We start from the raw sequence: 27,645 nt of genomic DNA, 5'->3' as shown, positions 1-27,645 counted from the left end.
CATATGTGAGAGAGAATTATGCTGGTGTTATGAATATGCATGCAGATGCAGGGCAGGCCTTACATAAATAGGTCCAGTTGGTTGGAACTAAGCTGACACAATCGCAGGTCATGACTGGAAGCAAAAGCAGATGGCCAAGGAAGATAACCTTGTTCCAAATATTGTGCAGAGTATGTGAAAGGTCTTAACCTATACAAATGTTATGATTTTGCTTAGGGACAGAATTTTTTCCTTTTCAATTTGTCAGCTGAATGAACAAGACCTTGTAAATTACTTTGGTATCTAATTAAGCCTATCAGCAAGCACCTTGGACATTGGCCCCATTTGTTCAGCTCAATTGCTAGTACAGACATGGGGAGAGCAGAGTTATTTATTTATTTATTTTTGTCTCTCATTATTTCTTGCTCTCTTCAACATTCTAAGAATTTCTAGGGGAAATCACACATAACAATTATATCTTTACTTATTTTACAAACTCAGAGGTCAAACTCTTTTAGTGAGACATAAAAATAAATTTCAAAAATATTTTAAAAAAAGATCACTACAGTAGGTATACATAATGACGGATATACAAGCTCCAAAATGAAGTCTGATTGTTAGACTATTGAGTACTCAACTAATTTGAACTTCAAATAAAAATTCTTTCCTCTTTTTTTGTAGTGTAAATGTGTCCTGTAATTTACTTTCAAAAAAATCGTTGCTGATACCTAGTAAATGAGAGAGCGAGAGCAAATGCCTCCTATCTGCTGGTTCATTATCCAAGTGTCTGCAGTAGCTGAAGCTATGCCAAGCTAAATCTGGGAGCCAAGGGCCAGGAATTCAATCTGGGTCATTCATGCAGTTTGCAGGGACCCAAATACTTGAGCCATCACCCTCTATCTCCCGCAGAGTGTATAAGCTGGAATCTGGAATCATGTGAGGAGCCAGAACTTGAAGCTAGGCACTGCAATATGGGATGCAGTTATCCCACACCCCAGTATTAACTCTTACACATAACACCCAACACACCCCAGAAAAAATTTGATATTTGAAATTGTGTTAGATAAATCTAGCAACCTGAGACTGAAATTACAATTCAAATATAATGTTGAGAACAGAATTTTTATATTGGTGTTCAACCTAAAGAACATTATGCTAAGTGAAATAAGCCAGGCACAGAAAAGTAAATTAACACATGATGTCACTGGTGTCTGAAACCTAAAAATGTCAATCTGTTTCTCATAGAATTAACCAATGCTAGGGGAGCCAGGAGGATGGGAAAAAGGAAGATGTTGATTAAAGGGCACAAAGTTTTAGTTTGACAGGAGAAATGAGGCTTAATTGCCCATTGTATATAATTCTATATTATACACTAAAATAGTAAGGCGTTGTGTATTTCACAATTGCAAAAGAATAGGTTTTAAATGTTTGGACCACAAGTAAAGTATTTGAGGTGATTGGTTTGTTAACCTCCAGCTTTAATCACTCCTTAGGTAAACATATATCAAAATGTTACCTTTTGCTATATATATATTATATTATAATTTTATATATATAAAATACATATTATTTATATATATATAATTATCTGCCACTAAATAATACAATTCAGGGGTTTGACATTTGGCACAGCTACATCCTTTACCTGAGTAGCCACTTCAAGTCCTGCTGTGCCTTGGATTCTAGCTTCCTACTAACGCACATCTTGGGAGTTTCAAGTATTTAGACCCTTGCCACCCATGTGGAAGACCATATTGAGTTATAGCTTCAACTTGACCCAGACCTGACTTCCATCAGCAGATGGAAGGCCTTTTTCTCTTTCTGCTTACAAATAAAATGAACATAATTATTTAAGCATACAATTTGAAGTTAGATAATATGCATAAAAACTAACATGGGGTCTACCCTAATTTGCTGGGTGTATTAGTGTTCTTTCCCAATTATTCAGCAGTTTGTTCTTAGCTTTTCCTACTTACTACTTACTACAGTTTTCAGAATTCAGGTATGCACTGTGTCACAGCTCTCCACAGCTTTATCATCTCCATTTTACTAAGGCAAAGTTCAGATTTGTTATTATCGTAAAGGAGACTTTCTCTATATTGGAAAGCTTTTTAAATCTATTTATTATTATTGCCCAAGATTCGGCTGGTTTGCTTCCCAAGTGGCCAAAATAACTAGATCTGGGACAAGCAAAGAGAGTCAAGAATTCCATCCAGATCTTCCATGCGGTAGCAGGCCTCAAGCACTTGAACTATCATTTGTTCCCTCCTAGATGCATTAACAGGAAATCGGGATTGGATCAGAAATTGAAGTAGGATTCTATCCCAGTCACTCCAGTTAGGGATGTGGGCCTCCCAAGTAGTGACTTAATAAGCTCTGTCACAAAGCACACTCCTGATCCAAGTTTTTAGTAGTTAGAGCTCTTCATTCTTTAGCTATCTCCTGTTTCAGTTACTGTAACTATTAGCTTCTCTTTTGATGAGATTGGGAAGCTGCATATCCTACCAAAGAGGATTGAAACCTATTTATAAGATTAAAATGTATTGTCTGGGGGCTGCCATTATGGCACAGTGGGTTATGTTGCTGCTTGAAACGTTGGCATCCCATATTGGAGTGCTGATTCTAGTACTGTCTGCCCCATTTCTGATATAGCTACCACCATGTAATGCACCTAGAAAGGCAGAGGAAGATGGCTCAAGCACTGAGGCCTCTGTCACCTATCTGGGAGACCAGAATTGAGTTCCTGGCTCTTGGCTTAGACCAGGCCCAGAATTGACCATTGTGGAGAGAAACAGTTGATTGAAGAGTGTCTGTCTCTTTCCCTCCATCCTTCCCTCCCCTCAATGTTCAGCCTTTAATACAAATAAATATTTTTAAAAATAATTTACCAGTACTATATTTTTAAATCAGCAGTATATTATGCTTTAGTAAGCTACCAATCAAACAAAAGTCCAACATTCATTCCTGTGTCCGGGGTCTCTACTAGACTGAGTGCAGCTGCTCCTAAAACTTTCTCTTACTGCATTTCTACTAATAAAATGCATTCATCTTTCCTAATTAATATGCTTTTTATATTTATGTTTCTTGCCAAGCTTCAGCAAGACCCCTTGAATAGAAATACTCAGACTATGCATTGCTTCTTGCAGTATTGATAAAAATTTTCCTTGTGGATAATTGCTACCTAAAGCTCCCACCCAAAATCATGAGAGGAAGGTCTCAATTGAGTAGCAAAAATTGGCATCACACTATATATCCTTCTATGCATTAGATCATAATTTAATAGGTATTGTACAGTCTGGGGAAAAGTCCCTAAAGCCCATTGTTTCCAAAATCCCTTAATGGATTTACCTATTAGTTCTGCACAAATATTCTTAAGTAGCCACTTTTTGCTGACTATTGAGGATAGAATTGATCACCAGAAATTGGTGAGCAAAGCAGTTTTTCCAGGAGAAGTTCCCCTTCAAGATAGAAAGAAATGTTTAGCATCTTAATTCTCTATCTTAATACAAAATTCTGAATCCTAAATCTAGTTTTTAGAATTCTAGGTCTAAATTCCCTATAGCTCAAGTTATACTCAGAAGGGCAAACTTTCACATCTAATTCAATCCATGTGGTTAGGTCATACCACCTGTTGTTAGGCTATCCTTTGAGTTGGCCACTCTGCACCTCTCAGTGCAAGTTTCAGTCAGGTTAGCAAAAGTTGGGTGCTGAGTGCTCCAAGCAAAATGTTACAAATATAAATCACTGTGGCTTTTTTGATCTCCATGCAGTCTAGTGAATATGGACACTCCAATATTTATGCAACTTAGGCCTGCATCTGGATCCTCTTTAAGGGCTTTTTAAAACGCCGAAGCTCAACCTCACCCCCCATGCATTAGACCAGAATAACCAAAGGGTGAATCTCAAATATGCATGCAGTTTTAGAAATGGCCCAGGTGATGTTTAACTATTGTGGAGTCTCTGAAATACTGATTTGCTCTTGGAGTTCTTGTCCTCCCTCGTTTCATGAGTCCTGCAGGCAACCGAGCCCAAACTCTCCTATTTTTAGAGGTGCAGCATGGGCTGGGATGAAAGAGGGACTGGAGAGGGGTATGTTGTTCGCAGACCTTTCCTCACCATACCATGTGAAACTGTGGGACCATAAGAAACCTCGTCACCATTATAAACCTTACGTTTTCTATGTAAAACACATCTGTGATAGACTTGTGAACTGTAAAAGATGTCCTGGAAAGACACACTATGGAACAAAATGGGATCTATATTTTCTGACAGGCAACTAATCTTTGATTGCTTATATTTTAAAATCCATCTATATTTAATAATGTTCATTTATTCACCACACTTATATCCATGTCATTCACTTTGGTCTCCTTTGAGTTTTTTGTTTCAGCCTTGAATATGGAGGGAAAACTTTTATTCTTAGTCTTTTAAGCACAGCAGTTAGACTAAGGGAGATTTTCTTGCTCCGAGAGGGCAGAAAAGGCTAGCAACTTAAATCAGGGGAACTGACCTGGAAAGCTGTTTCCCTGATAAGATTTAGATGGAGTTAAACAGATTAAAGGCTTGATACCTGAAGAGAGAGGGATCAGGCTGAGGTGTTTTGCTTTGTGTCTATCAGATGGAGAGCATTTCAGCAGAAATGGAGCAATCTCACAGCTAAACTTAAATGAAGGCCCAAGAGCCCAACTGCCTGAGATCAAGTCACACAAAAGCTATCAACATCTGCTAAATCTCTGGAATCTTAGTATGAGTTTAGACTATAAGTTTCTTACTTTATGAGAAAATCTAAAAATAGTTAAAGAGATACAGGCAAAGATCTGATCATTCAGTTCTTCTTCCCTCATTCCCACCCTCTCTTTCTCTCTCTCTCTCTCTCTCCCTCATACCCCCTCCCCCTCTTTCCTTCTTTTATTTTTTTAATTTGCAAACTACTGTGGTCAATGCATTGTCCTATCTTACTCTTAAGCATATAAAAATTTTAAAAATATGGTAAATAAGGAATAAGTCTCTCCCTAGGAAAACTGAAACTAAGTGATGAATATCATCAATTAAATATGACAAAATGATTTAAGAGTTAGCAGTGTTCTTAGTAGATATTTTACTTTATATTTGCTTTGAATTTTAAGTGGAAATATAAGTTTATACTCTAGTATTTGGTACAAATTAAATGTATTAGTGTTTATATTCTACTATTTGGTATAAAAATAAATGTATTAATATAAAGTAAATGGGCCAGTAAAGAAATTATTTTCAACAAAATATTATTTTAGCTCAGTTACATATACTTGAGTAAAATACCCAGATTGACAATTCAATGTAAGAGCTTTATCTTGACACAGAGAAACATTCTACCTGTAACCCCAGTTAAATCATCATCATCATTATCATTATTGCCATCATCAAACATGATATATAATTTATTAATTGCTTTTTATGAGACAGGCATTATGTTATGGGTTTTACATGAAATTAAATACATGAGACATAATACACTTAATTTTCTACTTAATACTTTTGGTTGAATACTGTAATCAATACACAATTATTCTTAAGTGCTGAAACTTAACTGAAAAGTGATCGCTGTTAAATATAAGAGTGGGAATAAGAGAGGAAAGAGATGTGCAATTTGGGATATGCTCAAGCTGACTTACCTCAAATGGTAGAGTTAGAAACATACCAGGGGATTCCAATTCAATCCCATCAAGGTGGCATGTACCAATGCCATCTCACTAGTCCCAGTGATCAATTTCTGTTCACAATTGATCATAATGATAGCACTAAGAACCAAAGGGATCACATAAACAAGACTAGTGTCTGCAAATACTAGCTGATAGAATCAAAAAGGGAGAGAATGATCCAACATGGGAAGTGAGATACACAGCAGACCCATAGAATGGCAGATGTCCTAAACAGCACTCTGGCCTCAGAATCAGCCCTTAAGGCATGCGGATCTGGCTGAAATGCCCATGAGACTATTTCAGGCATGGAAAGCCAAGACACTCCGGGGGAAAAAAAAAAAAAAAAAACCTAAATGAAAGATCTCCACGAGTGAGATCCCAGTGGAAAGAACGGGTCATCAAAGAAGGAGGTACCTTTCTCTGAAGGGAGGAGAAAACTTCCACTTTGACCATGGCCTTGTCTAAATATGATCAGAGTTGGTGAACTCAAAAGGCTTCCATAGCCTTGGCAACTCATGACAAGAGCCTAGGGTGATTACTGATGCCATAAACAAGAGTGTCAATTTGTTAAGTCAACAACAGGAGTCACTGTGCACTTACTCCTCATGTAGGATCTCTGTCCTTAGTGTGCTGTACATTGTGATTTAATGCTATAACTAGTACTCCAACAGTATTTTTCACTTTATGTTTCTGTGTGGGAGCAAACTGTTGAAATCTTTACTGAATGTATGCTAAACTGATCTTCTGTATATAAAGAGAATTGAAAATGAATCTTGATGTGAATGGAAGGGGAGAGGGAGTGGGAAAGGGGAGGGTTGCAGGTGGGAGGGACATTATGGGGGGAAGCCATTGTAATCCATAAGCTGTACTTTGAAAATTTGTATTCATTAAATAAAAGTTAAAAAAAAAATTCTGAATACTCTACAAAGTATCTGCTATTACTATACCCATTAGTAAAATGAAGTGAGGCTTAGCAAGAGTGGCAAGAGTGGTCTTTTTTTTTTTTTTTTTTTTTTTTTTTTTTTTTTTTGACAGGCAGACTTAGTGAGAGAGAGAGAGATAGAGAGAAAGGTCTTCCTTTTATTGGTTCACTCCCCAAATGGCCACTACAGCTGGCACTGTGCCAATCCAAAGCCAGGAGCCAGGTTCTTCTTCCTGATCTCCCATGTGGGTGCAGGGACCCAAGCACTTGGGCCATCCTCCACTGCCTTCCCAGGCCACAGCAGAGAGCTGGACTGGAAGAGGAGCAACTGGGACAGAATCCCCAATCGGGACTAGAACCTGGAGTGCTGGCGCCGCAGGCGGAGGATTAGCCTAGTGAGCCGTGGCGCTGGCCAGGAAGACTGTTCTTTCATGATAACATATCTAGTAGGAGCACAGCTCTGTCTGCAGCCTTTACATTTAAACGCTATGCTAACCCTCCTATAATCTACATGATAACACGTAGCACTTTGGTAATTCAAACTGAGGTTCTTCATCAACTGACTAAAAGATGGAATTTATCTGCTAACTCTAGTAATTATTTCAAGAGCTTTACTGTAGAAAACTCTCAGTTTCTATTTATCTTAGGTTGGTTTGTGAAAGCATAAAGAAAAAAATTAATCTATTTTCTGTGTGCACAGAGACAGGGAGGCATGTACACTTGAACTTGTGCCTTTTTCTACACATATGCATCCACTTCATTATCTAAAATGGCCTAATTTTTAAAGATTTATTCATTTATTTATAAGGAAGAGTATATATAGAGAGGAAGAGACAGAAAGAGAAATGGAGATGTTCCATGTCCTGGCTCACTCCCTAAAGAGCCACAATGGTCAGGGCTGGGTCTGGTCAAAGCCAGGAGCCTAGAACTCTAGCTGGGTCTCCCATGTAGGTGCCAGGGGCCCAAGTTTTGAGCTATCATATACTGCCTTCCCAGGCACATTATCAGGGAGCTGGTCACATGGTTTCACTGCTGAATTATACCAGACTTTTAAAGAACTAATTCTGCCGGCTCAATAGGCTAATCCACATTGGCTCTTTCAACAAATTTTTAAAGTAAGAATATTTAAAATACAAATTAGAGATCTGAGTAATGAATTGTATGTGTATATAATTTCATATAAGCAAAAATTGGCTATTTAGAGTACTCATGAAGAAGGGAATTTATTTTTTTGCCTAGTCACTGTAGTGACCATTTTACCAGTGCTATTAGCTAATGCTATTTTAGATTGAGTTTTTGGGTATATAGTCAATATGGAAGATGTTTAAACCAATCTATTTAATCAATAGACCACCTTTATGATATAGTTACAACCACTCTGTCATTGATTATTTTCAATACTTCATGGATGAAATTTGAAATATGTTACCCAGGATTTCGGAAAAGTTCTAATTTCATGTGCAGATTTCCTCATTAACAGATGTTAATACGTAAGGTGAGTGACATTACACTAAGATATTACAACAGTGAATAGAAAACAATGTGTTATTATCTCTCTCACAAAAGCATTGGAAAGCAAAGATTAGATTTTACTCTCTTTGTCTAAAAAACAAAGCACTAAGACAGATGGAAGAATCCAAAAGGGAATAGGACTTACAAAAGGAAGATGCTGTGAAATATGATGTTAGAAACACAGAGGATAAAGCTCTTGATATTTCATACCATCCGTTATTGCTCTTTGTAGGGGCTCATTGAGAATTACCAGTACACATAAAACAGAAACTTTTGTGTTTCACTTCCAACATTACAAAAATTTAAAGCTGGTAAGTGCCATCTAGCTACCTACTTACCTGGTTCCCAGATAAAAGTACACATCAAAGTCACGAAATATTATTTGTTATTCAGATGCTAAGACCCACCTATTGAATCAGAATTTGTAGTGTATTTTCCATGGCAATTCCATGTTTAACAATATTGGTTCCAACTCATAGTTTATTGAAGAAATTGGTAAACCAATTATAATATCCAGTATTAGGTACTTTGTTATTGTATTCTGTTTGTTGAACAGAATTGTATTGGTTAAGCTCTTTACTTCATGTAGAATATAAAGTTAACTGAAAATTGATCTTTGTAAAATATAAGAATGGGAAAAGAGATGGAGGAGGAAGAAGGCTGGAAGTATGGGTAGGAGGGAGTATAGGGTGGAAAGTATCACTATGGTCCTAAATCTGTATGTATGAAATACATGAAAACTGTATACCTTAAAAATTTTCAAAAAATAAAAAATTTAGAAAAAGAAAAGCTATGTAGTCTTTTTTTATTTAATAAATGTAAATTTACAAAGTGCAACTTTTGCATTGTTGTAGCTTCCCCCTCCAACCTCCCTCCCTCCCGAAGCCCTCCCATCTCCCACTCCCTCTCCCATTCCGCTCTTCATCAAGTTTCATTTTCAATTATCTTTATATACAGAAGATCCACTTAGTATATACTAAGCAAAGATTTCAACAGACTGCACCCACACACCCGTACAAGAAGATATACTGTTCGACTAGCAGTGTTATCATTAACTCTCACAGTAAAACACATTAAAGACATAGATCCTACATGGGGAGCAAGTGCACAGTGAATCCCATTATTGATTTAACAGTTGACACTCTTATTTATAACGTCAGTCATCGCCCGAGGCTATTGTCTTGAGCTGTCGAGGCTATGGAAGCCCCTTGAGTTCACCAACTCTGAACTTGTTTAGTCGAGGCCATATCACAGTGGAGGTTCCTTCTTCCCTTCAGAGAAAGGTGCCTCCTTATTTGATGGCCTGTTCTTTCTGCCGGGGTCTTGTTCACCGAGATCTTTCATTCAGGTTGTTTTTGCCACAGTGTCTTGACTTTCCATGCCTGTGAGACTCTCATGGGCCTTTTAATCAGATCCGAATGCCCCAAGGGTTGATTCTGAGGCCGGAGTGCTGTTTAGGGCCTTTGACATTCTATGAGTCTGCTGTGTGTCCTAATTCCCCCACAGGATCATTCTCTCCCTTTTAATTCTATCCTTCATTATTTGCAGACACTGGTCTTATTTGTGAAGTCTCTTCAACACTTTCCCTATCTTTTTGATCAAGTATGTACTTAAACATATCACTTTAACAAGTGAGATGGCATTGGTATATGCCTCCTTGATAAGATTGAATTGGAATCCCCTAGTAAATTTCTATCACCATTTGGAGGTAAGTCCGAGTGAGCATGTGCCGATCTGTATATCTCCTCCCTCTCTTATGCCCACTTTTATATTTAACAGAGATCACCTTTCTGTTAATTTTAAACGCCTAAGAAAAATTGTGTATTAATTACAGAGTTCAACCAGTGGTATTAAGTAGGACAAAAAGAACAACAACAACAATGAGAATACTAAAAGGAATAAAATAGTAATTTGTTCCTCAACAGTCAAGACAAGGGCTGATGACGTCATTTTTTCTCACAGTGTCCATTTCACATCAATGGGTTTCCTTTTAGGTGCTTGGTTAGTTGTCATCGATCAAGGAGAACATATGATGTTTGTCCCTTTTGGACTTACTTATTTCACTCAGCATGACATTTTCCAGATTCCTCCATTTTGTTGTTTTTTGTTGTTGTTGTTTTTTACTGCTGTATAGTATTCCATAGAGTACATATCCCGTAATTTCTTTATCCAGTCATCCATTGATGGGCATTTAGGTTGATTCTAGGTCTTAGCTATTGTGAATTGAGCTGCAACAAATGTTGAGGTGCAAACAGCTCTTTTTTTCCCATGTAATTCCATTTGGGTAAATTCCAAGGAGTGGGATGACTGGGTCATGTGGTAGGGCTATATTCAGGTTTCTGAGGACTCTACAAACTGTCTTCCATAGTGGCTTTACCAGTTCGCATTCCCACCAACAGTGGATTAGTGTCCGTTTTTCCCCACATCCTCTCCAGCATCTGTTGTTAGATGATTTCTGTATGTAAGCCATTCTAACCAGAGTGAGGTAAAACCTCATTGTGGTTTTGATTTGCATTTCCCTGATGGCTAGGGATCCTGAGCATTTTTTCATTTTGAGATAATCCCATTTGTTTATTTTATCTTTGATTACCCAGGCCTCTGGAGTCTTCTCCAGGAATTCTTTGCCTGTTCCAATGTCTTGAAGGGTTTACCCTAAGCTCTCAATTTGTTTCATGGTGTCGTGGAGTATCTCTAGTTCTTTGATCCATATTGAGTGGATTTTTGTGTAAGGTGTAAGGTAGGGGTCTTACTTCATACTTCAATATGTGGACATCCAGTTTTCCCAGTACCATTTGTTGAAGAGGATGTCCTTCATCCAGGGGTTGGTTTTAGGTCCTTTGTTGAATATGAGTTGGTTATAGATGTTTGGATTGATCTCCAGTGTTTCTATTCTCTTCCATTGGTCTATCCATCTGCTTTGTACCAGTACCAGGCTCTTTTGATCATAACTGTCCTGTAGTATGTCTTGCAGTCTGGAATTGTGATGCATCTGGCTTTGTTTTTATTGTAAAGGATTGCTTTAGCTATTCATGGTCTCCTGTTTCTCCATATGAATTTCAGCATCATTTTTTCTAGGTCTTTGAAGAATGACTTTGGGTATTTTGATTAGTACTGCATTGAACTTGTAAATTGCTTTTGGGAGAATGGACATTTTGATTACATTAATTCTTCCAATCCATGAGTATGGCAGATTTTTCCATTTTTTGTGTTTTCTTCTATTTCTTTCTTTAATGTTTTGCAATTTTCATCATAGAGGTCTTTGGCATCCTTGGTTAAATTTATTCCAAGGTACTTGATTGTTTTTGTGGCTACTGTGAATGGGATTGATCTTAGAAGTTCTTCCTCAACCACAGCATTGTCTGTGTATACAAAGGCTGTTGATTTCTGAGCATAGACTTTGTATCCTGCTACTTTACCAAACTCTTTTATGAGTTCCAATAGCCTCTTATAGGAATTTATTGGATCCCCTATATATAGGATCATATCATCTGCAAATAGGGATAGTGTAACTTCTTCCTTTCCCATTTGTATCCCTGTAATTTATTTTTCTTGCCTGATGGCTCTGGGCAACACATCTAGGACTATATTGAATAGCAATGGTGAGAGTGGACATCCCTGTCTGGTGCCAGTTTTCAATGGAAATGCCTCCAACTTTTCCCCATTCATATGATGCTGATGATTGTTTTTTTTTTTTTTCATAAATTGCCTTAATTGTGTTGAGGAATGTTCCTTCTCACCCCAATTTGCTAATAGTTTTCATCATGAAAGGGTGTTGTATTTTGTCAAATGCTTGCTCTGCATCTATTGAGATAATCATAGGATTTCTGTTTCTCAATTTGTTAATGTGATGTATCACATTGATTGACTTTCGATTATTGAACCATCCCTGCATACCATGGATAAATCCTACTTGGTCCAGGTGAATGATCTTTCTGATGTGCAGTTAGATTTGGTTTGCCAGAATTTTGTTGAGTATTTTTGCATCTATGTTCATCAGGGAGATAGGTCTGTAGTTTTCTTTCTCTGTTGTGTCTTTTCCGGGCTTAGGAATTACGGTGATATTGGCTTCATAGAAGGAATTTGGGAGGATTCCCTCCCTTTCAATTCTTTTGAATAATTTGAGAACTGGAGTTAGTTGTTCTTTAAATGTCTAGTAGAATTCAACAGTGAAGGCATCCAGTTCTGGGCTCTTCTTTTTCAGTAGTGCGTTTATTACTGATTCAATTTCTTTCATGGTTATGGGTCTGTTTAGGTTTTCTATATCTTCAGGCTCAGTTTAGGAAGGTTGTATGTATCCAGGAATCTATCCATTTCTTTCAGGTTCCCTAATTTGTTAGCATAGATCTCTTTGTATTGGTTTCTGATGATTCTTTTTATTTCTGTTGTATCTGTTGTTACATTTCCATTATTATATTTGATTTTACAGATTTGGGTCTTCTCTCTCCTTTTTTTGGTTAGTTGGGCCAATGGTGTGGCTATTTTGTTAATTTTTTCAAAGAACCAGCTCTTGGTTTTGTTGATCTTTTCTCTCTCTCTTTTTTTTTTTTTTTTTTTTTTTTTTGGTTTCAATTCTGTTTATTACTTCACTAAACTTTAGTATTTCTTTCCTTCTGCTGGGTTTGGGCTTGATTTGCTGCTGTTTTTCTAAATCCCTGAGGTGCACGGAGAGGTCATTTGTTTGGTTCCTTTCCAGCTTCTTGATGTAGGCACCAATTGCTATAAATTTTCCTCTTAGTGCTGCTTTTGCTGTGTCCCACAGGTTTTGATAGGTTGTGTTATCATTTTCATTTGTTTCTAGAAATCTTTTGATTTCTCTTTTGATTTCTTCGATGACCCACTGTTCACTCAGGATCATGTTTTCCATTTTCTATGTGTTTGCATATGGTGTAGAGATTATTGGGTTGTTGATTTCAAGTTTCACTGCACTATGGTCTGAAAAGATGTATGGTATAGTTTCAATTTTTTTGAATTTGTTGAGGCTCCCTTTATGGCCTAGAATGTGGTCAATCCTAGAGTACGTTCCATGCACTGGGGAGAAATATGTGAACTCTGTGGCTGTGGGGTGGAAGATTCTGAAGATATCTACTAGGTCTATTTGGTCTATAGTGTCAATTAGCTCTGTTGTTTCCTTGTTGATTTTCTGTCTGGTTGATCTGTCCATTGGTGAGAGTGGGGTGTTGAAGTCCCCTGTTACTATTGTATTTGAGTCTATATCTCCCTTTAAATCCTTTAGTAATTCTTTCAGGTAGCCAGGCACCCTGTAATTAGGTGCGTATACATTTGTAATAGTAATGTCTTCATGTTGGATAGATCCTTTAATCATTATATAATGCCCTTCTTTGTTTCTTTTAATAATTTTTATGTTAAAGTCTATGTTGTCTGATATTAGGATGGCCACACCAGCTCTTTTTTGATTTCTATTAGCTTGGAATATCTTTTTCCATTCTTTCCCCCTCAGTCTGCGTGCATCTTTGCTGATAGGGTGTGTTTCCTGAAGGCAGCATATTGATGGATTCTGTCTTTTGATCCAATCAGCTAGTCTGTGCCTCTTGGTATTTGCATTAAGGCCATTCACATTCAGTGTGACTACTAAGTACTGTCTTTTCCCAGTCATGTTTCCTGAAACGAGCTGTTTATGTATTTTGAAATTTGTTTGTAGTTTATTCTACATTCGCTTTTTTTTTTGTAGTGAAATTCTTGTTTTTGTATTTCTGTGTGCAGCACATCTTTGAGCCAGTGTTGTAGGGTTGGAAGTGAGGATACAAATTCTTTCAGTTTCTGTTGGTCACGGAAGATCTTTATTTCCCCTTCATTCATAAATGATAGCTTTGCAGGGTATAGTATTCTAGGCTGGCATTGTTTGTCTTTTAAAACTTGGAATATATCATGCCATTGTCTCCTTGCCTGTATTGTTTGCGATGAGAAGTCTGGGGTGAATCTGAATAACTTACCCCTGAATGCGATTTGTCATTTCTCTCTGGCACATTTTAGGATTTGTTCTTTGTGTTTCACTGAGCTGAGTGTTGCTACAATGTGTCGTGGTGAATTTCTCTTCTGGTCTAACCTGTTGGGGCTCCTGGCTATTTGTTGAATTTGCTTGTTATTATCCATTTGCCTCTGTTGGCAGTTTTCTGATATTATTTCATTGAAAATGCCTTCCACTCCATTCTCTCTTTCTACACTGTCAGGGACTCCTATTATCCTAACATTACAACACTTGATTGAATCTTGTAGCTCTCCAACCGTATTTTTTAATTTTCTAATTTCTTCTTCCTGTGTTTGAACTGACTGTATTATTTCTGGAAGCTTGTCTTCGAATTCTGATATTCACTCTTCTATTTCATCTGTTTGATTCCTGAGGAATTCCATGGTGTTTTTTATATGGTCAATTGAGTTTTCCAGTTCTAGTATTTCATTCTGGCTTCTTTTTAGGGTCTCTAATCCTTGGGCTTGCTTTTCGTTCAGATCTTGAAACTGTTTCCTCATTATTTCTAAGTAATCTGATTATGAATTTTCTGAATTCTTTTTCTAGCATGGTTTCAAATTCTTCTTCTTCAGCCTCTATTATGGATGGTTTAAACTGCTCCATTCATGAGTTCATAGGTTCTTCTATATTCTTATTCTGGATTTTTCCTTTGTTCTTCGACATTTCTTTTTGGCTTTATTTTCAGGTTGATTCCCTCTGCTATCGGCTTTTGTGGGTCTGTACCAATAACCAGTGTAAGCAGGCAGCTCTACCTTCTAGAGTTTGTTTATTTATTTATTTGTTTGTTTTTTATTTTTATTTTTTTGGTAACTTGAGTGGGCTGGTGTCAGGGCTTTGAGGTGCTAAGCTCCGCCCCTTGGGGCCAGTTTCTCTGTTCCTTTGTTCACCCTAATGGCGAAAGCAGAGGCCATTCTCCTTTACGCCTGAATTTGAACAAACAAGATGGCTGCTTTCCACCTACTGCAGCTCTGATTGGGGGGAGGGCGGAGACACGGAAGGATCCTGGCATGTTCAATCCTTGTTCATCCCACTGGATCGCGCCCTCTTCCCACAGGTGCTATTCACTTTTTTTGATTTTGATTTCTACCCCCACACTCAGTCGTGCATTTTTCACCTGTCCGTTCGGGGGTGGGGGGTGGCTGCTGTGTTGGCTGTGGGTGGCTGCTGCGGCGGTGGCAGCTGCCTTGTCTCACCTCCCTTTCCAGCGCTGGTGCGTAGACTCCTCGGCTGGGGTCCTGCGCCCTGGGCGCCTGTGGCCTCCTTGCAGGTCCACCATGTCCCACTCGTTCTGGAAGAGTTTCCTCTGCAGTTTTTTCCCCTAACTTTTCCCCAAAACTACAGAATCTCCACTTTTATTGAACTATCTTTTCCCAGACTATTGGTGTGCTCCCTCCCTATTCCGCTATCTTCTCCCACAGCTATGTAGTCTTTAAAGCAATATAGTTATATATAGTGAACTTTAGTGAATATTATGATTTTTTTTAATTTTATGTTTCTAGTAAGTTCAGTGAGTAATAGTAAATCATGAAAAAAATATATGTCAAAATCAGATAATCTCCAACTGCCCCCTCTATAACTTTAAGTTCATGTAAATATAGAACATAACTAACATAATTAAGTTAAAAATGAGTAAGAAAGGGTAGGCATTTGGCACAACGATAAAAATTCCACTTGGGACACCAGCATCTAGTCCTGGCTCAGTTCCCAACTCCAGTTGCCTAAAAATGCACAGCCCAGAAATAGCAAATGATGGCTCACGTACCTGGGTTCCTGTCACAAACAGGAGACCTCGATTAAGTTCCCAGGTTCTGGCTTCAGCCTAGCCCAGTACTGTCTGTAGTAGACATCTGGGGCGTGACCAGCTGGTAGAAAAATCTCCCTCTCTCTCTTTCCCTACTACCTCTTTTCCTACTACCATTTCATATAAAAATAAGTAAATACATATTTTTGTTTAAATTCAATGATGAAAATTCATTTTTCATATTTTTCATTTTATGCTATATTCCAGAGTATCCAAGATTTAAAAGCAATATAAATATACAAATTATACATAATAAAGGTATTTTTCTTTTCTCTATAAAGGCATATTTAATATGGTATTTTTCTTTTCCCTATAAAGACATATTTAGATAGATAGCTAAATTTTAAGAATTCTGGAGCTCCCCAACTGTTGACACCGAGTCAGTGTTTCTGGTAATTTTTGGCTAATGAGATTAACCAAATCTTATGAAAAGGGAAAACATGAAAGAAATTGAAGCCTCCGTATTTGGACAGAGAGCAAATGGACTGATTCCACACTGATAGGGGTTTGTAATTCAGGGAAGAGAGCAGAACCTAGAGGTTTTAGTGGTTCTAATTGGATATACTGAAAGGACAACTGGGATCTGACCACTGATTAGTTAAGCATCATGCATCTGGAGAGAAGAGAGCAGAGGAGGTCCTAGAAGTCAAATTTTGTATGCAAGAATTAGAATCATTTGGCACATCAAATAATCTTTGAAAAGAGCAAGGGGATGCTGCAACAGGCATATTAGTAGCAGCCATAGCGAGAGTAGCTTCATAATAATTCTTGATTTATGCAGCCCTGGTGTTTATAAGCTCACTCTCAAATAAGCAACTCTCAAATAATTTTCTTTTTTCCAACTGTAAGATGGATGAAGGTAAAAGCAGTTTTATATTTCCTTAGAACGCATATAAATTTGGATTTTTTTACACCTAAGTATTTTGGAGAACATTTCTATCTATAGTATATCAGTATACATGTATGTATTTCATATAGTTGTTTATGAATAAAAATGTTCTTTCCACATAGTAGTTCTATTGCACTATTTTTGCTTCTCATGCTGGAATCAAAATTAAGCATCCATTATTTATGTAGGATACAGAGGAAAATGAAAGTAGAACAAGAGGGAAAAACAAGAGACTAATTCAATCATCCATATTTAAACACCCACAAAGAATATTCTCATAGATACCTAAAAAGCTTACACAGAGGAGCAAGTCTTACTACACTGATTTCTAACGTTTCATTTTACTATGTGCTAAGTATTAAAAAAATACTTTCCTCCTCTTCCATGATTTTCCTAATATACAGAACCAAAGAAAGGAAATAAAGAAAACTAGCCCATTGTTACAAAACACTGCTCATCATAGTTTCAAAGTTCCCTGATTGTTACATTAAATTCAACATTATGAGGCTAAAATATAATCAAAGCAAAATGTTGTAAAGGAAAAAATTTTCATTTGAATCTACAAGCACAGTAAGTTGGAAAGAGCAAGCTGCCTGTCTTTGGGATCACCTGGGATCCTTTTGAGATTCCCATCAGTACAATAAAGAGGCTGCTGATTCTATAGTCAGATGTGAACATTTCACAGATGATTAAAGTTATTTTTCTGTCCATCAGAACTACCAAATGTTCTGCAGAAGAATCCCATTCTATGTCTTTCTAATTTTCTCTTCCACTTCGAAGCCTTCAGTATTTCACTTTTTGTTTTATGAATGAGTGGTTAAAAACAAATAAATATGAAACTCAAATAGGAATAGGACCTTGTTTTATTTCAATTATTTATGATATATATTACAGCCTTTATTTCAAAATTGTGGAGTTTAAACTCTTTCTAACCTAATATTTCGTAGAGATTTTCATTTTAGTTGTTATTTATAGAATGTGCCATTCTGCCAAGTAAGTACTATTTATTGCTATGCAAATATGGAATATTTAACAAGATATCTAAAGAGCAAAGAGTTATCTAGAAAGCTTGGGTGCTAGAACCCCATATATTTCAACGCTTTTTTTTTTTTTTTAAGGTTTGGCTGTTTACTGAATCCGGGGAGAAAACAGCTGGGCTTTGGAATAACCTGACAGATGATAATGTATCTGATACTTGAGACATTTTGTTATACCAAGTAATTCATGTTTGTGATGCGATTTGTGCTGGATGACTTGTTTTATATGGCTGGGGCTTTGAGAAATCCTGTATCAGCTTGAACAGCGCAGGAGCAGGAGGCTGATTAGCCAAAGTCAGATATGCAGGTGCTGTGAGCCTTCATAACTGACCCCCGTAAGAACCTCAGACACCAGGCTTAGTGCGCTTCTGATTGTCCCAGATTGTCTCCGAGGAATTATGGTGCTATCCATTCAACTCCAAAGGGAGAAAACACTTGACAATGTGTGCCTCGTTTTTCCTGGACTGTGTTCATGTGTTTTCCCCTTTGTTGTTTAAAATCTCTAATATCTCATTGTAATAACTTCTAACAATGAATTAAGTGATTTTTTCTGAGTCGTTCTTAAGAATTATCAAATATGGAGCTAGTCTTGGGGTGCCAGGCAAAAATACCTGAAAGCTACAAAATGCTTTGAACTTTGGCTAATTAAAAAAACAAACTATTGTCTCAAGAATACTTTTCTTGGAAAGATATCATTAAACCAACGACACTTATATCTATGAAGTTGATAGTTTTGGATAGAATTCGAATAATTACAGTAGTCTTCCTGTATATAAAAATATATTTAAAAATATATTTAAGTGAAATAAGCCAGACACAAAAAGACAAATACTGTATATTCTCTCTCACATGAGGAAGTTGAAAATAAAAGTATAACTGAAGTTACATAGCAATTACTATAGGCTAGGAAAAGAGAGAAGGGGTGATAGAGGTTGAATAACATGTAGCACAACAGTTAGAAGTAGTTAGTTCTAGAGTTTCATAGCAGAGTGTGGGGACGATAATTCACAGCAATGCACTGCATCGTGCACTCTATGAATAATTGGAAGAGAAGAATCCAGAGGCTCCAAATATAAAGAAAAAGAAATGGAAATGCTATCTATGCTAATTATCTGAGCAGTTTATGGTGTTTACATGTGTGCAAATACTGCACTGCATCTCATGAAAGTATAAGTATTACACACTAATCAAAAACCAAAGCAATTTTTAAACCAGTTAATAAAAATATAATGTCTTTGGTGAAAGTTATTTAATTTGAAAACTTTATTCCCTTTTCAACCTTGCCTTTTTTAAAAAAATGTTTTCTTCCTTTAATTTTAAGTATAATAATACCCAGAAACAGGAGTCAAGATTTTAAAATTATACTAGTCTGAAGTTATTCTGAATAGCCTCCTACTGGCAATTTATAAAATGAGTAAGTGAGAGGACAGTATGTGCAGAGATTCTGTTATTTGGTAGGATACAGCTTCTAAAGTTGAAGTTCCTGAGCGGTCAGATGAGTTGGTGTTATCATTTTCAGGGTTAGCTCTGGATTTTTTTTTATGTTTCTTTTTTTATTGATTTTTATTTAGTAAATATAAATTTCCAAAGTACAGTTAATGGATTACAATGCCCCCCCCCCCATAATTTCCCTCCCTCTCACACCCCTCCCATCTCCCGCTCCCTCTCCCATTCAATTCACATCAAGATTCATTTTCAATTATCTTTCTATACAGAAGATCGATTTAGTATATATTAAGTAAAGATTTCATCACACAGAAACACAAAGTGTAAAATACTGTTTTAGTACTAGTTATAGCATTACTTCACATTGGACAACACACTAAGGACAGATCCCACATGAGAAGTAAGTACACAGTGACTCCTGTTGTTGACTTAACAATTTGACACTCTCGTTTATGGCGTCAGTAATCTCCCTAGGCTCTAGTCATGAGTTGCCAAGGCTATGGAAGCCTTTTGAGTTCGCCAACTTATTCCGACTGGGTCATAGTCAAATGGGTTAGCTCTGGATTTAAAAACTTATGATAATGGGTTGAAGTTCTCATAACTAAAATAAACTCCGACTATTGCAGAAGTTATGACTGCCAGTACAGGCTACAATAAAGCTCATTCACATTATGGATGTGCCACATTGCATGGTTCACCAACAAGTAAAAGGATCTCTGGACTCAAATCATATTAAACAAAAGACCCTAACTGATCGCGTATAATTAGGTCCAAAGACTGGGCAGGCACCTGGGAGTTTCAACCACCTCCACAGTTAGTCAAAAGCCATTTTTCCTCCAGTTTCTCAGCTCTGCTGCTTCCAGGGTTATTTGTCATTAGGTTGCAACTCTTCCCTTTCCCTTGGGCCCTGAAAATGATCACAGTAACTACATGCATAAAATCCAGGTGTTACAAAGCCTAGGAGAGGTCACGTTTACCTCTTTATGCCATCCTGCATGCAAGTGGAGAAGCATTTCCCCAGGAAGAACCTCCTTGTTGCCTGAGACCAACATATGGCCACATACACGTTCCTAAAGGGATCCCTCAGAGTAGGATGAGATTAGCATGACTGCCTTAGATAATGCATCGGGTACAAACAGAGATGAAGCAACAGGCAGCTACGCATAACTGAACAGTGGCTTATTAACCTATAGATCATCTCGGCTTGTGGTCACAGATATTCAAATGTCAGTTATAATTATTGCTCTGGGTGTCTGCTTTCCTTGTGGAAAAGAAACAGTGTGACACAAATTATGCTTTCATTATAAAAACAAACAAGTCAGTGCATTGATAGTCAAAATATGTTGAGGAAAATAGGTTCCTTCTTCAAAACCTTGTTATCTAACTTCACCTACTGGAGTCTTTTTGTAAAAATCTATTCTGTTGCTGAAGAATAAACTATGAGCCTATTTTAGCATCACAGCATTAACTTGCATAGTATGTCATTTATTTTCTGAAGCAAGTCAGTGAGTGAGTCCACCATGAGTAGATATTTTTTATGTCAGGCTTTCTGAGAAATGAGGAGCCTGAGGCGATCCCATTGATTTTCCAACTGTGTCACAGTCCATTTAAGGCAGAATGGCACATGCTTGTGACAAAGGCGATGACAAATGAATGTGTACTGAAAGGACACCACCAACACAGATGAATGAAGGAAATGATGGAAGTGTAGAGCATGAGATGGAAATCAAAGTAAAATTTAACCTAATGAATGACACTGAAATATTTAAGTGTGTATAGTATTTTGATTCAGAGAAAAATAGGTGCCTGCAAGACAGGCTGCTAATAGTTGTGAATTTTAAAGTGTGAATTGCTTTTTATATAACTTTTAAGCCAGTCATAAATTGGTGACAAGCATCTGTTATTTCTATTAACATTACTGCTTGAGTTTCTGTTTTCTAACATGAAGAAGTGTGCATGCTGAGACACTGTAGAGGCGAAAGCACACTACCCTGGTGCAGGTTAGACTGGTTACTCCACATTAGGATGTATTGGTAAGGACAGCGGATACTTACAAGGTGCAGATCTTCACAGGTAGCATTGTGCTCACAGGCATGCAGGAGACAGTCGTCAATGTGATGTTCACATCGCAGTCCGGCATGGCCTGGACTGCAGAGGCAGGAAAAGCCAGCAATCACTGAAACAACGGGAACAAAGCTCTTAGTATTCCTTTAACCATAATACAGGTGTCTACTGCCAATTACCCTGAAACTGCTGTACTCATTGCATTTCACTTTTAAACAAAGGAAGTTTGAATTGTACATTTAATGGTCTATTACACAGTCATCCATGATATATTCTAAATGTCTTACTTGCTAAGTTCTATTTAACTTAAAGGATTTCAATTATACATGAAAGAACAATTAAAATGGACTTATAATAGTTTGCAAAATGCTCAATTTGTTTTTTATATTTCATTTGGCAGTGCATAATACATATGATAAATAGGTTCCTTTTATATCAATTAACCTACCCAGATTTGTATTCAAATTGCTTAATTTAAAATCATCTACATATGACCATTATATTAGGTCTCCCAGAATATTAAATAAAAGCCTCTAACTTTTCTTTCAGACCTACCACTCTGCTTGCTTTATTTTTATCACAGTGAGCACCAGGAATCTGAGAGTTATTCCTAGCATTATCAAACATCTTTAAGTTTGAGCAATGAGATAATATAATACCAGTTTACTTCAAAATAATTTGAGAATTTCATAATATTTAAAAACACAATCTTTAAAGGACCAAAATTTGGAGGGGAGTGGAAATTAGGGCAATGATGATTTACATCAGGAGTAGCAAATAGTAACCTAGAGGTCACTGATCTATTTTGTTACACTTTCTCAGTGTTAGAAAAGTTAATCTCAGATTAGTATCTAAGTAGATGTTCCGGTTTGCTAAGGACCCACCGCTACCTGTTGCTTTATATCCAAATAGCTTCACCCTATTTATGAAATCTATTTTCTTCCCTGAGGACATGCATGTTTAGAGCCTTGCTTTTAAGGAAAGAAAAAAGAATTAATAGCTTGAATAAAGTGATAATATATGACAACAAATGACTTTCCATTGAAATGTGTTTTTTACATAATACTATTTTTACCTCATTAATTTACTGGAGGTTCATGTAGAAATTATTTTAAGGGAAAAAGGAAGATAAAATAACATGGAAAATCTTTAGTACAATTAGAGCTTTTTTCCCCTCTTCATGCTTCTTAACTACTTAGTTTACAACATCATATCATGCCCAGTTTATCCTGCATATTCACTCTCTCTTCTTTCTCCTTTTTACTCCTTTCTTTCCTTCTGTTTTACCTGTTTTATTGCCTTGCCTTCTTTTCTTTTTAAATTTATATTCCTTCAGAAATATATTTCAGCAGGAAGAAACACATATGCGTGTCTACATATGTATACACAAGTAATAATGAATTCTACTCTTTTTAATGTTTACTAGTACATTATGAAGGAAATACAAAGAATACAAATGAACAATCAGTGGAAGATAAGTATAGGGGAAAGTAAGGGAACAGCATCCCTGCCATCCTCAGGTTCACCACGTTCCAGCCACTTCCATGCATTCAGATATCAAGAAGCTCTCTGAAATCAGTTCTTTTGATTTTCTTTTAGTGGAGGTATCATTACACAGGAATCACTGAACATTGGATATCAATTTAAATTTTGGCCACTCTCCCATCGTGGAAGGTTGGGAGTTGAGACAAACCTCTAATCTTGCCTAGGTGTTTCCGGTAACTAGCCCTGAAACTGAACATACCCAAGGACAGCCAGATAGCAGCCAACTCATTTGGGTACAAAAGACATCACTCTGGAGACACCAAAGGTTTCAGGAGTTGTTTGTCAGAAACAGAGAATGAAACAAAATACGTATTTCATAATATCACAGGGTGAAATTTTGAAACTATACATTGATGTACATGGAGTTATAGAAGGTATACAAAAACCAGCATCATAGACTGTTAATGAGAATAAGTAACTTCAGTCTTTTGGAGAAAAATATGTTGATACATATTAAAACTAGAAATGTGTATTCCCAAATAGGGTAACTAAGGTTAAGAACAATCAATTGAATATTTAAAAACAGCAAGTAGACAAGATTTTGAATATTCCAACACAAAGAAATGAGATACATTTGAGGTGACAGGTATGCCAATTATCCTAATATGATTGCTACATACATGTATTTAAATATCACACGGAACCCCATAAATAGGAACAATTACCATAAGTCAATTAAAATTTTCACGATATTTTTAAAAGAACTTGTGCATTTTGAGGTGCTCATTTCACTCCTAAAACTTACCATATGCATAAAAGCACACATATATACACACATATATATAAATGTCCATTTCAAGATGATTTATAATGAACACTTTTTCAATTTATTTAATTTTTTATTAACATTTAATAATTGTACATGTTTATAGGGCACAAAGTAACATTTCAATACATGCACATAGCATGTATGTCATATCAGAGCAATTAGAATCTTTTTCAATTATCATTTCCCTATGTTTGGAGATGTTGACCTCATCTCTGACAGTTCTTAATGAAATATGTGATAGTTATTGTGAACTGTTGTCTGGTAGCGCAATAGAGTTTATTACTTCTGCCTGAGTGTGTTATCTAGACTTTCTCTCTTCCTGCCTCCTACCCTAAACACATACAACAGCCTAACCTGTAGTAATTATTATTTTGCATTCAGATCAATTATTTTAGCTTCCACAGAGAATGCTAATATAAGGTATTTGTCTTTCAGAGACTGACTTATCTCACTTAACACAATGTACTAAAGTCCTATACATTTTGCTGCAAATGACAGGATTTTTCTTTAAGGTTGAATAAAATTTCACCAAGAATTTACTTCATTTCCTTTATGCATCCAAATGCTGTAGACCCTTTGGTTGATACTGGATCTTGGCTATTGTGAACAGTGCTGCACTGAAAATGGAAATGCAGATATCATTTTGATAAGCTGATTTTGTTCCTTGTGGATATATAGCTGTAAGTAGAATTGCTAGATCTTATGGTAGATCTGTTTTTAAGTTTTTTGTTTGTTTTCAAATTAAAGATTTATATTCATTTATTTGAAGGCAGAGTGACAGGAAAAGGGAGAGACATAAAGATCATACATATGTTGGTTCACTACTCAAATAAACACAATGGTCAGGGTTAGGCCATTCCAAAGCAAGGAGCCAGCAACTCCATCTAGGACTCCCACATGCGGAGCAAGGTTCCAAGTGTTTGGCCATCTTCTGCTTTCCCAGGCACATTTTTAGGGAGCTGGATCAGAAGCAAAGCAACTGGGTCTCAAACCAGTATTTAGGGGGAGCCAGAGTCACACAGGCAGTGGCTTAAGCCAATGCACCACAATGCTGGACCCTATTTTTAGTTTTTTAAGACACCTCCATACTGGCTATACTAATTTAGGTTCTCACCAACAGGTATAAGAGTACCATTTTCTTCACATCCTTGCCAACATGTGTTATTTTTTGTTTTTTTTTTTTTTGATAATAGCCATCCTAAGTGAGGTAAGAATAAATCTTGTTGTTTTTATTAGCATTTCCCAAAAACTAATGTTGAGTATTTGTTCATAAACTCACTGGTTATTTGAATTTCTTCTTTTATTAGCTGTATATTCACATCAGTTTCCCATTTTAACTAGATTAATTTTTCTATATTATCAAGTTTCTAGGATATCTAATATGTTCTGGATATTAATCCTTGTTCAGAAAAATAATTTGAAAATATTTTCCCCTGCCTACTAGTGAGGACTTTAAAAATTCTACCATTCAAAACAAGGAAGAAATGGTTAACACTATCATCAAAATATAGAAGTCACATCTCATTAAAGTTCATCATTTTGTGGGACTGTCATTGTGGCATAGCAGGTTAAGCCACTGCCTGTGACACTGGCATCCCATATTGGCACTGGTTAGAGCCCTGGCTGCTCCATTTCCAATCCAGCTTCCTGCTAATGTGCCTGGGAAAAGCAGCAGAAGATGGCCCAAATACTCAGTGCTGCCACCGACGTGGGAGACCTAGATGGAGTTCAAGGCTCCTGGCTTCGACCTGGCCCATCCCTGGCTATTGTGGGCATTTAGGGAATTAACCAATGGATGAAAGCTATCTCTCTTTCTCTCCCCTCTCCTCATTTTCTCTCTATGTCTCTCCCTCTCTGTAACTCTTTCAAACAAATATATAAATCTTAAAAAAATTCTCATTTGTTATAGTTGTGACTCAAAATAGCATAAATAATTGTCAGAAGTTTGGGTGCTAAGTGAAAATAATTGCCGTTGGCACTGATATACAAGGCGAGCTAAACTCAGTTATTAAACATGGCTATATTCTGAGCTCTTCCATGAACAAGCCAGGTTCTAAGTTCGAGTAGCCTACAACAACCCCAGCAGTGGCTTAGTGGACTCACTGTCATAGCAGTATCCGTTCAGGCAAGGGTTAGAACTACACTCATCGACATTGACTTCACAGCGTGGACCTGCAAAACCTTCCCCACACTGGCACTGGAACCCAAGAGGAAATGCTTCCAGATCCATTTTCTCTCTGCAGATAGCTCCATTCTCACAAGGATTTTTAGGCTCACAAGGCCCAAATTCACAGTGAGATCCTGGAAAGGAAAGAATCAAAGTGTCAGTGCTATCATTTATTTGCTGTATTTGTGCATTAATGCATTCAATTTAGTCTCTATGCAGTGACTCATAGTTTTCTTCCACATTATCACGGTGATGCTCTCTGCGCTACAATTTAAGAAAGAAAAGTTATTTGTGATTTCTATGCTTCATCTAACAAAGTACCAGCAGGCAGGGATATTAAGTGATAACACCCATTTAAATATCATTTTGTTTCTTTATATTCCCCACTTCTTGTTCAGCAATATTTTCTGAAGACATTGTAATTAATAATGTACATTATTAATGATTCGATGCTTGTTATGTTTTCTTTCTGGTATCCCCGAGGTTGCTATCAACATAAGCTTTGCTTGATAGATTTGTTGCTATTCTAAAAACAAGTAAACATTGAAAAAAAAATCACTGCATTAAAGCCTTTAATATTAATAGGAAATCTCAGTCCTGAAATTAAGTGTTATGTTTTCTTCAAAAATGTAACTAGATAAAGTGATTGTCATTGTGTGAAATGCACAGGGATATTTAGGGCTAAGAAATACTGTGGCTTGATCCTAGAGAGTCCACATCAACGAAAAGTGAGGACAGAAAAACAAAATGAATATACAGGTGCCAATTTTCAAAGCATAGTAAATATATTTAGATATTAGCTATTTGGAGAACATTTAAATGATGACTTTCTTTCACTAAAATGTCTGACATGCATATATATATACATATATAATATCATATATTTATAAACATAGCTTCTAAAAGTGCCTGATTGATACCTTAAACACACACACACACACACACACATGCACATACACACACACTCACACATACACACACAATGTCCAGTAATCATTTAGTCCTTGAATTCTCAGATTTCTCATTAATGTGACAACTACAGTAATGAGGGGATAATATAAAGAATTGAGGCAAGGGATGAAGTTGTCAAAGCTCAGAAATACAGAGGCAGTATAACAATTTGAAAATCCTGAGATTTCTGTATTTCTCCCAACTCCAACCAAAGGAACAAAGATGAGGAGGCCAACCTAGGACCTGCTGAAAGTACCAACATGTGTATAGTTAAGGAACTAAAATGATATAACTAGTGTCCACAAAATAAGGGCCAAATTGTACTAAATTAATACTTGGGACTTGAATTTACAATTAAGTAAAAGAAAACAATAAAGAAAAAAATATGAAGCTACTTTTCAAGGACATAGAAATAAGTATTTCCTCCACTAAAACAATCTAATAAATGGCTACTTATTGCAAGACCTTTGCAGGAACCATGGAGAACTCAAATAGGAGCAAGGCCTTTTCCTTTCTCTTAAACCATTATGAGATTGAAATGTATTGAATTTGATATCTTTTTGGATACCATTTTATAATAATGTAAGTTTTTTTCCTTTGTAAAATAAGGGAAGTTGCACTGAATAAATATCTGTCACCCATACATAAGAAAAATGGATTGCCTTTAAGGAAAATTTCTCATGCATACCCTTTATTTATAATTATCTTCTTCTAAATATTTAATTATGAGACTAGGTATTTTGCTTTGTTAGTGGAAAGTTAATTTAGCTGTTGCTTTGAAAATAATTTCCTGCATATAATCCATTATGAAGTTGAACAATTCTTACTCACTTGAGAAAATGCTCCCGATATTCTCTTTGCAGAATATACACAAATTCCCTGTAGCTCCATAACACAGT

At 36.6% G+C, this 27,645-nt stretch overlaps 1 protein-coding gene across 1 annotated transcript in view; it reads right to left on the bottom strand.

Moving 5' to 3' along the window:
• EYS (EGF-like photoreceptor maintenance factor) overlaps positions 1–27,645 on the bottom strand; it is a 1,804,868-nt gene that overhangs the window by 1,346,393 nt on the left and 430,830 nt on the right. Inside the window, 1 exon segment of the mRNA XM_089333540.1 lies at positions 21,305–21,426. Within this exon segment, the coding sequence (XP_089189666.1) occupies positions 21,305–21,426 (122 nt within the window).

Source organism: Oryctolagus cuniculus, chromosome 5, assembly GCF_051225735.1.
Source record: "Oryctolagus cuniculus isolate XC-2025 breed Fujian yellow rabbit chromosome 5, ASM5122573v1, whole genome shotgun sequence".
Taxonomy (NCBI): domain Eukaryota; kingdom Metazoa; phylum Chordata; class Mammalia; order Lagomorpha; family Leporidae; genus Oryctolagus; species Oryctolagus cuniculus.
Note: the sequence above shows the minus strand (reverse complement) of the source record. Positions and strands in the feature narration are given on the sequence as shown.